We start from the raw sequence: 13,858 nt of genomic DNA on the forward strand, positions 1-13,858 counted from the left end.
GTGCATTAATCGAAAGGGTGCATATTGTCTGCTCCTGGCAGTGCTCAGGAGAGGCTAAAGAACTATGCAGCACTCTGAAAACATACCCCTTCATTACTGGAATTCTGCAGTATCTCTCCCCTATTCAGTTTCTCAGATTTTTCTGTATTGTTTCAGTTTCTCAGATTTTTCTGTATTTTTCTGCTATTGTTTCAAGGCTATTGTTGCAGCCTTTGAGTTAGAAGCCTGGTTGTTTGCCAATGAAAACGGAGATTCTTACAATGTTCTGTACATTATAATTGGAGGGGTTAAAAAAACCTATATGTTCCTGTGGTAACGTATCAGGGAAAGCTTAATAATAGATTCTATTGACTTCATAGACTCAGCTGCCAAGCAGGTGTGCAGTGTGTGTGTGTGTGTGTGTGTGTGTGTGTGTGTGTGTGTAGGTGTAGGAATGCAGCTACAGATTATTAACATCATACTACAGTAGATCAGTCTAAGTCAGTTTAACTCACTGTCACCTGATTGCATTTCAAAGGTAGCCAGGAGCATCCACAATGGATTAATCACTTGTGCAATACAACACAGAGAAAATTTCTCCTTACCAGTAAGGAATTCTGTAGCAGAAGAGAAGTTTCTTTCTGTCCTTGGGCAACACTCATCACTTACCATAACTTCCTTTGATGTACTAGAAAAATGCACTAGCTATGTCTTCCTGTGACCCTAGATATAATATATAGGGAGTATACATTTTCTTAATCCAGGCATAGGCAAACTCGGCCCTCCAGATGTTTTGGGACTACAACTCCCATCATCCCTAGCTAACAGGACCAGTGGTCAGGGATGATGGGAACTGTAGTCTCAAAACATCTGGAGGGCCGAGTTTGCCTATGCCTGCCTTAATCAAATAATTGATTCCTTTAAACAGACAGTCTGACTCTTTTTAACTGCCCCCATTCTCAGGAAAATAGCTGTCCTTTTTATTCTACCAAAAGTTAATATTAGCCTATTTCTTTACATTTCCATCCCACACTTCTTCCATCATAGAAACCAAGGTGGTATCATTACCAGAAGGTCACCCATCCACATCCATTGAACACTAGGAGGCTTACCTCTGAGTAGGCATGCATAGGATTATGATTTTTGATACTGTTTTGCCCATTTGCACTGCAGCAGCTAAAGCAAGGGCAGGAATGGGCTACATAGCTGCCAACACAACAGCTGCTTTTACAGACGCCTAAGCTCTGTGGAAATGAACAAGCCTTTCTTATTGATGCATGTTCTTCATAGTGGGTTCAGCAACAACATGTTGCAGTAGTTCCTTACCTCCTAACGGGAATCCTCCACCATTGAGTGTTCCAAGCAGCCAGGCCCTTCTTAAGCAGGGAATTCCATCACCCATATCCCTTATATTCTATTCTTCCCCCACACTCCATTCCTCAGTAGTCACAGAACATTTACAGTAGTAGCAATCTCAGTCCTCAGAGGACTTTTTTCAGGATTATTACTTTTTAAATAATTGTATTTCTGCAAACCTCAAGCTGGGACCCAGGTGGCGCTGTGGTTAAACCACTGAGCCTAGGGCTTGCTGATCAGAAGGTCGGCGGTTCGAATCCCTGTGACGGGGTGAGCTCCCGTTGCTTGGTCCCAGCTCCTGCCAACCTAGCAGTTCGAAAGCACGTCAAAATGCAAGTAGATAAATAGGAACCGCTACAGCAGGAAGGTAAACGGCGTTTCCATGTGCTGCTCTGGTTTGCCAGAAGCAGCTTTGTCATGCTGGCCACATGACCTGGAAGCTATACGCCGGCTCCCTCGGCCAATAATGCGAGATGAGCGCGCAACCCCAGAGTCGGTCACGACTGGACCTAATGGTCAGGGGTCCCTTTACCTTTACCTTTAAACCTCAAGCATGTTATCATATTGTTATCATTTATTAAATCTGTATATTGCGCTTCATCTGTAGCTCTCAGAGCGCTTCAAAACATAAAAGTACAAGATGAAAAAAACACAACATGAAAAACAAGAACAAGCCAATAACCCTCTCCGCATCTCTCACCTTCCTCTTGTCTCCAATCCAGTTGGCACTCGATTTAGAGGGAGTGACTGCAAGTATTCAAAGATACAAACGACAAACTGCAATAATGATTGTAAACAGAAATAAAGGTAAAGGTAAAGGGGCCCCTGACCGTCAGGTCCAGTCGTGTCCGACTCTGGGATTGCGGCACTCATCTCGCTCTATAGGCCGAGGGAGCCGGCGTTTGTCCGCAGACAGCTTCCGGGTCATGTGGCCAGCATGACAAAGCTGCTTCTGGAGAACCAGAGCAGCGCACGGAAACACCGTTTACCTTCCCGCCGGAGCGGTCCCTATTTATCTACTTGCACTTTGATGTGCTTTCGAACTGCTAGGTGGGCAGGAGCTGGGACCGAGCAACGGGAGCTCACCCCATTGCAGGGATTCGAACCGCCGACCTTCTGATCAGCAAGCCCTAGACTCTGTGGTTAAACCCACAGCGCCACCTATAATAGATGATAAATTGGAAATCACCGTAAATCACAACAGATTGAATGTATGTGCCACATCAGCTGATGAGCATGGTTTCCTTGGGGGAACATAGGAAATGGCTGTATACAGAGTTAGGTCCATCTTGCTGTCTACACTGACTGGCAATGGCTTTCTGGAATTTCAGACAGGGAACATTCCCAACTCTACCTGGAAATGTTGGGAATTGAACCTGTGGCATTTTGCGTGCAAGACAAATGCTGTAGTACTGACCTATGACCCTTTCCCAATACTCAATGAATATACCAACCATTTCAAACAAGCCTTTTATATTTTGATTGTTTTTTCTTATGCAAATATAGTTTGTAAGTTTTTTTAAAAAAACTGTTAATTAACACTTTCCCATTCAGGCATCAAAGCCAGTATCTTGTACTTCTTGGTATGTGTTGCTTGCATCTAGGTAGGAGGCTGCAAGAGAATCAACTAAATTGGACCTTGCTCTTTGCTCAGCGTCACCCTGTGAAAGTTACTAGTTCTCCCAGTTTCCCTATAAACAATGTGTTTTAGTAGCTGAAATGACTGTTTACAGAAGGAAATTTTGACTGATAACTTTGGATGGAATTGCTCTGTTGTTTTAGCAGGGAAGATTAGCTGGATGTCTCAGCGCTGCACTTGAATGACCACGTCAGGGTCACTCAGTACTTGAAAAACTGCTCAAAAATTGTCCAAAATCTTTGTAAATTTTTAACCAGCCAGGAAAAGAAAAAGAACTCATACATTTCACTACAGAATATTTCTAATCCATCACATATACTTCCAAACTATTATACCCTAACCACAGCAACCCTGCCAGGGTAGTAAGGTAAAGGTAAAGGGTCCATTAGGTCCATTCGTGACCAACTCTGGGGTTGCGGTGCTCATCTCACATTATTGGCCGAGGGAGCCGGAGTACAGCTTCCAGGTCATGTGGCCAGCATGACAAAGCCGCTTCTGGTGAACCGGAGCAGCACACGGAAACGCCGTTTACTTTCCCGCTGTAGCGGTACCTATTTATCTACAGCACTTGTATGGTGCTGGAGGAGACTCTTGAGAGTCCCATGGACTGCTAGAAGATCAAACCTATCAATTCTGAAGGAAATCAGCCCTGAGTGCTCACTGGAAGGACAGATCGTGAAGCTGAGGCTCCAATACTTTGGCCACCTCATGAGAAGAGAAGAATCCTTGGAAAAGACCCTGATGTTGGGAAAGATTGAGGGCACTAGGAGAAGGGGACGGCAGAGGACAAGATGGTTGGACAGTGTTCTCGAAGCTACGAACATGAGTTTGACCAAACTACGGGAGGCAGTGGAAGACAGGAGTGCCTGGCGTGCTATGGTCCATGGGGTCACGAAGAGTCGGACACGACTAAACGACTAAACAACAACAACAACTTGTACTTTGACGTGCTTTTGAACTGCTAGGTTGGCAGGAGCAGGGACCGAGCAAAAGGAGCTCACTCCGTCGCGGGGATTCGAACCACCAACCTTCTGATCGGCAAGCCCCTAGGCTCTGTGGTTTAACCCACAGCGCCACCCGCATCCCTTTCCAGGGTAGTAGAACACAGCAATAGACAACAAAGCAGTTCAAAAATGCCGCAATTGTTTTCGCATTTCGTGCCATTTTTGAAAGTGCAAGTAAATGCATGAATATTGGTGGCGCAGGTTTTTAACCAACCACAGATGAGAAGAGATGGGGGGGGGCTAGCGGTTGATGTTTTTCGTTTAGAAAGGGGAAATTGTGCAAAACGCAATTAAACCAAATGCAACATACAGTATGCAGTTTCTAAAAGCAAAAAATGTGTCGGATAGTTCTCAGTAAACTCAAGCAGTACGAGAATTAAATTGCAGTGTCTCATATTATATATCAGAGAAAAAGAACTCCGGAAAGCAGAAAGTTTGCCTCCTTCCTTGCGCGTCACGTGTGAAAACGCCCGACACTTCACAGCGAAAGGGGAAGGGAACAGCAGTCAAAGGCGATCCCACCGGAGCGCTCAGATTCAGCTTCTCCAAAGAGACAAGGCGTTTTCGCAAAGAATACCGGCGCCCTCTAGCGGCTGACCTGGGAAGGAGCAAAGAAACGCAGCGCTTGAGGAAAACGACCCAAAACTAAACAAGTGAGAGGGGCGTTCCATCCAGTCGCTTTGTGACGTCACGAGGGAAAGCCCGAGTCTCCCCCGCCCCTCCACCTCCACCTCCGGAGCATGCGCGACGAGGGCGGTAGCATTTGGCCCCGCCGGCTTGCCGTCCGTTGTCCTCTTACGTTGCCGCTCGGTGAGGGAACCAGTCGATGGTCGGGAGCCGGTGAGGCAGGAGCCGTCGTAGGCCATGGAGGCTGACGCGGGCGGGTCGGACGCCTTCGATACCATTGTCATGGCGGAGACGAGGTAGGGCCGGATTGTGTTCCCGGGTCTGCCTCGGGCCCTTGGGCGTCTTTCGGGGGGAACTTGCCCGCCTCCGCAGCGGGCAGAGAGCCCGTTTCCTGGGCCCTATTTGATTTGTGGATGAGGATTGTGGCTCTGAGCCTGGCTTAGAGCATCGGCCCCTCGGCGAGCGGGAGGAACCTGGTACTGAGGCTGCTGCTTCTCTCGGGGAAATTGCTTTCGCTTTGGGAGATCGGAGTTCAAACTCGGCCCCATAAGAAGCGCCCTTCTGGATGAGGCCATTGGTCCATCTCGCCCAGCATCCTGTTCTCACAGCAGCCAAGCAGACGCCCGTGGGAAACGAGCAAGCAGCATTCAAGCTCCCCTGCAGTGGTTTCCAGCAACTAGTATTCGGAAGCATTGCTGCCTCGCAACTGCCTCCATCGATAGCCCTCTCTCCTTCCATCCATTTGGCTAGTCCTCTCTTAAAGCCATCCAGGTTGCGGGGCATCGCTGCCTCCTGGGAGCGAGTTCTGTGGTTTGAAGAGAGGTGCTTTCTTTTGCCCATCCTGAAACTTCCAACATTCAGCTTCGTTGGGCGCCCACAAGGTCCAGTGTTACATGAGTTTGTCATAAACTTATATTATGCCCCTCCCCCATGGCTGCTGTCATTTTAACACCTGTGTGTCAGAAATGCAGTTTCTCATCCTTCCAGAGATGCAATACGAGAGGAAAGGTTAACCTGCTGGATTTCTGTCTGTTCTCTCTCTCTCTCTCTCTCTCTCTCTCTCTCTCACACACACACACACACACACACAGAGAGAGAGAGAGAGAGAGAGAGAGAGAGAGAGAGTTCCAAGCTTATGGGTAGCCTGGTCAGTTTTTACTTTTCCTCCATTCCCTAATCTGTACAATAGGAGTAAATGTGACCTGCCTTAGAAGGGCAGTGCTGTGTGATTGTTGAACTATTGTTTCTATTCACTTTAATGTTGCATTTGCTTCTTCCAGAACCCTTAATAAGAATAGTAGTTTTTACAAAGTATGTTCATATTCACTAGCGTTAAGAGCCCTATGCTAGTCAGTCAAGTTTCACTGTATGACCATATATCAAGAAAATTGTAATGCATATATTCTAGCTCATCATCATTTTATTTGTATGCTGCTTTTCCATAGTTAAAACCATGCTCAAGGCAGCTTACAGCGTGAAACCATTTATGTGAATGCAAACATAGCAAAAGTAAGTAAATGATACATATAAAACACATTAAAAAGTACACAACCAAATTGAAACAATTTCCACATAAATCATAAGATCTAAAAGTAGAGATACTTCCCAAACAAATAACAGCAGCAACAACAAAGACCCCGCCCCTAAATAATACTCCAGTTCGAAAGTGTGTTCCGCAGCCTCAGCTTTTGCAGCTTTTTGCAGTCAGGGCCCTGCTCTGTCAGGCCAGATGGGAAAATACCTGGAAGGCTAGTCTTCCAGTACTGACTCACAGGCTCATATCTGCCATACCAGTCCATCTGCCTTACAACTTAGAAAATTTAAATCTATAAAACCGTTTATAACCTTGGTAGCTTGAACACTTTGTGTGACCTAAATCAGTTTGGGCTAAAAGTACAACCCTGTTGCATAAAGAGCATCTAACAGCTTCCACCTATGTTTAGAACATAGCATGGTATAACTTCAACCACCTCTCTGCCCATGGACAAGTACTTTCAAAGTGTGGGAAATTAGTAAAGTTCCTCGGCATTACAATTAGACTCAACACTGCCTAAAATAAATACTTAACTTAAACTAAGGGAATTCAGTTGCAATATAATTTGCTTACTGGGGGAACTGCTTCAAAGAAACTTAAGATGACTTTCTAAAAGTATGGCTTGCTGCTGGATCCCCTTGAAGCTCTTTTTCCAGAAGTTTTTTCCTGTCCTTAGGTTTTATGAATCCAACAAAATATGAGTTCTTACTGGGTGGAAAACCGTTATTGCTAGATGGCTTTACTTAACTATATGACTGTTTGTATAACTGTTTTGTTATTTACCTTATTTGTATGCCACTGAATAACAAGTATGTTGCACAAAGATGATGTGAAATGAAAGATGATGTAGTGAAGTTTGGTCATACTTGAAGAAATCAACTGCACATAGTTAATCCCATTGAAGCTGGTTGACACTCAGTGGGACTCCTTTTGAAGTTAACATGCATAGGATTGGACTGTTAGCCTCCAAGGTGCAAGCGCTCTTTTGCTGCTTCAGCCTAACAGCGCTTTCAAAATCTTTCTCTCATTTCAGATTTCATGGTGAAGGCTATCAAGAAGGATATGCTGAAGGAACACGTGCTGGACTCCTTGAAGGAAGGCAATATGGCATACAACAAGGTGCAAAGATTGGCTTAGAAGTATGTGTTAAAAAATAAAATGAGCATTTTGATCAAAAGAAGCAACATGACAATCTATGTTTCTTGGGGCCTGAATGTAAAGTGAGCATCACTGTTTCTGATGTTCTGTTACTGGACATATCCAAGTTCCATGCAAAATAAATATTGTAGTAACAATCCTAGATTCAAACAGGTTCTTTTAGGCTTCATTCTTAAGCATGTTTACATGGAAGTAAGTCCCGTTAAATACATATCTGAAATTTTCTTAAATGAAATAAGCATAATTGGCATAACAAGGAAAATTAAATGATCTCTTTCAAAATTTGTAGATTGGATCTTACCTTGGTTTTGCAATGACATGGCAGAAATTGCTTCATAAAGGCTCTGATGAGAAAAACAGGTAGGTTTTTAAAAATAAAACCAGCATATCATGCATTGGTTCTGTTTGTTTCCTTCAGATAAAAAAAAGAGAGAGAGAGCAGATTATATCACAATTGAAGGAGGAGGGAGAAAATAGCACCATAAGACAATAACGCCAACAATAAAATAACTGGGGAGGTAGCAGCACTGTCACCAAGAGTGACCAGGATTTAAGCCCCAAATATCTATTAATTTTATTTCATGAAATTTATACACTGCTTGGTTGTGTAAAAAAACACACTCTTAAAACATTTAGCAAAAAGATAGAACCATAAAGAGAGGAAAAAATTACAATACATTAAAACATGCAAGAAGTTAAAATACTAAAACGGTTTAAAATTCACATCAGCTTTTCTAAGCATCTGGGTAGGCTTGAGTAAACAAGAACATTTTTAGCTGGTACCAAAAATAATACAGTGAAGGCGCCTGCTTGATATCAATAGGCAGGGAGTTCCAAAGTGTAGATGCTGCCACACTAAGTGATTGGGTTCTGACAAATGTGGAGCGAGTATTATGTGACACCTGTAGTAGCTCATCATACCAATAACTCTTAGCACAGTATCGTACATCGTGCCATTTTAGTTGTGTTCAGCAACATTACATCTATATCAGGATTCAGAAAACATGATTCTGAACGCTTGGCTTTGCAAATTTAGCAATGCTCAGGCATGGTATTCGGTTAGCTCTCACTGGGCAGTACAGATGTTTTTACCTTCTGAAACAAAGGGGATGTAAGTTAAACCATGTGTCTCTCCTTTCTCTACCACCCCTTTATAACATGCTTTCATGCTGGTGTGGCTGGATTACCTCTGTATTTTTAAGTGTTTTGGCAATGACCACCACTAAATATCATGTGGATGCAGTTTCCATTGCTCCTTCAGATACAGAGGTGACTGTTAACTGGCAGGACATTGCTAGACATTGAGAGATGAGGTCATGTGTAGGCTATCAGAGTTATATATATATATATATATATATATATATATATATATATATATATATATACACACACACACACACACACACACACACACACACTGTAGACAAGCATTTCTGGGCTCACTGCCTGGCAAATGGATGCCTGTCTGACCCAGCAAGTGCCAGATTGCTAAATAGGGGTATTTATTTATAAGTTTTGATTGCATTGCTAGTTGGTGCTCTGGAAAACAACTGAAATGTGGTAGTATTTTTTTGTCCAATGCACAGCATACAAGATGTAAGCTGTGGCTGTCATTTGTTCTGCTGCATTTAAGCATCTGTTGCTGAATTGCCTTCACTAAGCATGTTGGAAACCTGTGTTTACATGAATTCTTTAAAATGTACAGTATATGACTTTTTTTGAGCTAGTGTTTCGCTTACAGGTAGAAAATACGGGTGAGGAACATCTTTGTTCAAATTCCATTTGTTCAAGCATCTTTTTTAGTTACTGACTGTTCCCTTCTACGGAACAGAAAATAATTTAGGGTTGTCATTTGATTTAAGGAATCAGTTGGTTGATTAAGCTTCTCTTTGGGGGCCCATGGGCCCATATGCAAACTGGAGAAAACGAGCTCTCTTACGTGTTCTGTTAGCTACAGTAGAATGCTTACTTCAAACCTATTTTCAGTGGAGACCCTATGACTGCTAGGGAAGGCTGCTGTGTATGCTTGTGCGCTCATGGGCACCATGTTGCCGACTCCTGCCTTGGATGGTAATCAGTTCTTAATATATACATTTGTTTGGTTTGGATCCAGAAGTGCTTTTCTGAGAGCACAAAGCAGGAGGGCTTTTTCTGATCCTGTGCAAAAAAGACAAAATGGAAATGCAGACATATTTGCAAAGCATTGCACAGGAGGTGGGGAAGAGTACTTTCTTCACACATTCAATTTGAATGTCCAAAGTGTGGTACTGTCTATATATGTTCTGAAGATATTTCAGAAGAACAGGATTTCAAATGGATTACTACATATAATTTTAGGGTGGCATGGCTGCATCTCATGCTGGTCTAATAAGAGGGTCAAAAGGGAATTCTGCGGATTGGTCAAATGGCAAGGCTCCTCTGTTGCAATCCCTCAGGAAGAGGCAATGCTGGTCTGGGTATCACAGTCCTGACTTGTGTGATTTGCCTTTACAGGTATTATTGATGCCAAGGTGTAATGGGCCATTGTCAAAGTGGGTCTCACATCTCAGTAGTAGATATTTGTGAACATAGCTTTGATTTTTGTGAGTTGTCCATCTTGGTGGTATGATGCTGAAATGAACAACAGTTGCAAAATACATTTGAACGGATGGTGTGACCAAAGTCTGTATTTCAAAACATCAAATTATTAAATACTGTTTGTAAAATAAAATGGTCTTATTTTTTCAGTAAAAAGATAAAAGCTCTAGAGTCATTAATAGAGATGATTCGGACATTTCCTTGTGAGGATCCAGCCTATGACAAACTTCAGGAAGACCTGGAGAAAATCAGAGGACGATTTAAACAGGTTGGTAATAGTGTTGGAATAAAAGGAGTATTCATTTAAGCTATATTCAAATTGTGTGCTATTCCCATGGAATAATACGGTAATGTAATCATCATAGCTGATATCCAGTGTTGCATGAGCAGACCTGCCCCCCCTGTTTTCTTTCTCCCTCCATATCTTCCCATGTCTCCTAAAATCTGCTTTGGAGAATATGGAACAGAGTTTGGAGGCGTGCAGGGTGCTGTAGCTCGGACGGAAAGATGGGATAGTCCAGGCATCGGCAACCTCCAGCCCATGGGCCGGATCCGGCCCACAGAGGCCGTTTATCCGGCCCATGAGCTGCCCGGTCACCAAGCCGCCCACTTGGCAAGTCCACTGTGCGCTGCGCTAAACCAGCGTGGCGCAGGGACTCGCCGAGCGGCGCCGCAAATGGTGCCTGCGCAGACACTGGAAATCGCGCCTGTGCAGACTCTGGAAATTGCTTCTGCGCAGCCGCAATTTCTGGCATCTGCAACCGCAGAAGCGATTTATGGCTCTGCGGACATGCGCAGAAGTGATTTTTGGCACTGTGGACATGCGTAGCATGGCGCCGAAAATCTCTTCTGCACATGTCTGGCCCATGTCCGGCCCACAGATGATAGTCCGTGGGAATGCTCCAGCCCACGGCCAGAAAACATTGCCGACGCCTGGGATAGGCCCATTGCATGTGCAGAAAGCCATTCCTGATGCATATGGACACAGTAAGATTAGTGCTTTTTGTCAGGGGGTACTCAAGGGATACGCAGTACTGGCACATCTTTTTTTGTTGTTAAAAATGTTGCACTTACTGTCACAACATGGTGAGTAACGGCGATTCCCCCCCCCCAGAAAAAAAGCACTGAGTAAGATGTCACCCAATGTAACTTAACTAACGGGTAATATCCAACTAAATCATACTAAGTAAGTTTAGGTACATTGGTTTTAATGGATCTGTTCTGAGTATGACTGACATTGTATATCACTTGAGGGTAATGCATAGTATAACTATAAAAACCATAGCTTACCATTTTTGTTTCTCATTTTAGGTTCGTTCATTGCTGCATATTCCTTCTAGTGTTAAACTTGGTGCTGAAGGATCTGCACTTACATTCTGAAAAGGACCACAGATGGAGAAAAGAACTCCCAGCAGGCTACTAAAGAAGTGGTGAAATCTTGAGTAGAGAAAATGAGGCTAGAAAGTTTTTTTAGGGTTTTGTTTTTTTTACTCATTGAGAGAAAGACTAACTCTTCACGGGAATAGAACCAATAAATAAGTTTGTATGTTGATTGAATTGCAGTGCCAGTTCAGTTTGCAGAGTCCTCCTTAAAGCAGGCAGTATGTGGAGTAGACTCCATGGTGATCTGTAGTAGCTATAGTACTGGTTTTGGAAATTAGTACAGTATTGGAAATTGGACTACAACACAGTGGCTTGTTAATATACGGGTGTCATTTGTATTGAGTAGGTAACTTGGAAGTGACTTCAGATACTTTGATCTGGCTCTTGTAAACACTTTCAAAATTTCATTTGTAAACCTGACATTCTGCTGGCAATCTGTGTAAAGATATATCGCACTATATTAGTGCAAGAAATGCAGCAACCTAATCTGTAAAACAGATTTTATATGTATATGTAGTTGTGTGTGTGTGTCCTATTCTGTGCAGTCTCAGCTGATATTACTATAGTGATATAGTTCACAGATGAAAGCATACTTTTTAATAGATATCTGACCTGCTGGCCCTCAAAAGAATGTTTCATTCCAAAACACCACTTTTCCTTTGAAATATCTCACAAACTAAGATAAGAAATACCTTCAGTACTGAGATGTGGAAATGGCTTAGCCTGGCTGTAATACATTTTCTAGAAAATATAATTAGACTCTCATCAAAATAAGGAAACAGAAGCGGGAACCTTTGCAGAACATTCCAAGTGCCTTTGTGGGCCAGCACACACACACACACACGCCCCTGCCCTGACTGCAGTTATTTAAGCTTTTTAAAGGATCCATTTGGGAAAGGAACAAAGTGGCCCAGTGTACCCCTTTTCCTCCTACCTGTACCCATAACTGATTGCAGTTAAGGATAAGTAAAGTAAGTATCAGTTTAACTCTCAGCTCTGGCTAGGAAAATCTATTTCTTCCCTCTGTTCTTTGTTGCCACATTACTAGACAACACGAGACCAGCATACATGCTCAGTTAAAGGAAGTTGGATGCTTTGCTTTCAAAAGCCAGAGCTCCTGCAGTTTGGGGAGTTCCCACTGACAGTGTTAACTCTTTCTGCCCTACCCATTTTTAATCTCAGCTACTCTGCACTTGGAATATTCACTTTTTAAATGGAGGGAGTGATATTCCTAATGCCTGTGAACATCTTTATGTAATAACTAATTCAGTTTAGGTGTGATTTCCCCCCCCACACCAAAAAAAAAACACACACACACAAAAATGCATGTTAGCTGGGGACAGGGCAAAGAAGAAGCTGACCATAGCTCTGGTTTGTATACATGTGCTGCACCCATGCAAGGAGAAGGGTTTCCTTTCTGTTTAAGATACCAAATAGATCTCCGTAAGCAACCCGCTGGTTTAGGGCCACCTAGTGGGAAAAGTAAATATATCATCTATATATATATATAAATGTAAACTGGGCATGTGGTTTATTATCCACTTTTCTCCGAAACCTCAAATTTGAACACAACGTCCAAAGCAAATGCTCTTATAAGGTTTTCAAAGACAGATGCCACACCTCTGCCCAGTGAAACCCAAAAAACCCCTGTTCCAGAACGCACCACTCAGCCGAAAGTGCATGCTGGGAAAAGAACCAGGTTGCAAACCAGCGCCCTCTAGCTATGCTGGTACTACACCTATAGAACCTTCACTCTCAACAGCACCTCAGCTGCCATTTACATACTAGGACGAAGCCTTTACAGACTAGGCCGAATGGAGGTACTGACTTGCCTGGGCGGGTGTTGTGGGGAGGAGGGGACGCGATAGGTCAGGACTGTTAGGTTTTTCCTTTAAGACTGATGTGGTCAATGGTGCTACACAGAGATGTGTGTTTGTAACCTTGTTCTGAATGTTTAACACACCTGTGAGCTTTTGCTAATTTGAATAATTGAAGGTAGAGTTTGCTTACTGTAATGTGATTGGGTAAGTGACTATTTTGAATTCTGTATTTAAGCTACCCAAATGGTTCATGGGTGTGGTGGTGGTGATGTATTGTGAAATGAGAGGAAAGGAGTAGAGGAGTGTGGTGTATATAATTGTAAATAAAAGCAAGCAAAGATACTGAAGACGACTTTGTTATTTCGTCGACCCTGCCGCTGTTGCCACTCAGTTGGTGCGTATTTTGCCCAACATCCGGTTATGGGCCCAGAAACTGCGCATGGGTGTTTGAACTGCTTGCTAAGAGGTCTGTGAAGCTGAGCTATCTGCCGGTCGAAAAGGAGCTGGAAGTATATCCAGGATGGATGACGGCGAAAAGATGGCGCTTACCTTTCCTCAACTAACTGATGGTAATTATAGTCTTTGGTCCTTTAGAATGAGAGGTTTACTCGAATGTAAGGACCTGTTTAACTACGCCACAGACACCCCTCCTCAGCCACTTACCCCTGAATGGATACGGGGGGATAACAAAGCCAAAGCCTTTATAAACTTAGCAGTGTCCGACCAGCAAGTTGTATATATCAGAGATAAAACGTCGGCTAAAGAAATGTGGGAGAGTTTG

At 43.3% G+C, this 13,858-nt stretch overlaps 1 protein-coding gene across 1 annotated transcript; it reads left to right on the plus strand.

The window, feature by feature from the left end:
• Positions 1 to 4,771: 4,771 nt before the first annotated feature.
• Positions 4,772 to 13,858, plus strand: LTO1 (LTO1 maturation factor of ABCE1). The gene is made up of 5 exons (XM_035117111.2): positions 4,772 to 4,901; positions 7,173 to 7,278; positions 7,587 to 7,657; positions 10,025 to 10,142; positions 11,186 to 13,858. Exons 1-5 carry the CDS (start codon positions 4,843 to 4,845, stop codon positions 11,252 to 11,254), a joined length of 423 nt encoding a protein of 140 aa, XP_034973002.2. The 5' UTR covers positions 4,772 to 4,842; the 3' UTR covers positions 11,255 to 13,858.

The sequence above is a fragment of the Zootoca vivipara genome, chromosome 1 (assembly GCF_963506605.1).
Source record: "Zootoca vivipara chromosome 1, rZooViv1.1, whole genome shotgun sequence".
Lineage (NCBI taxonomy): Eukaryota > Metazoa > Chordata > Lepidosauria > Squamata > Lacertidae > Zootoca > Zootoca vivipara.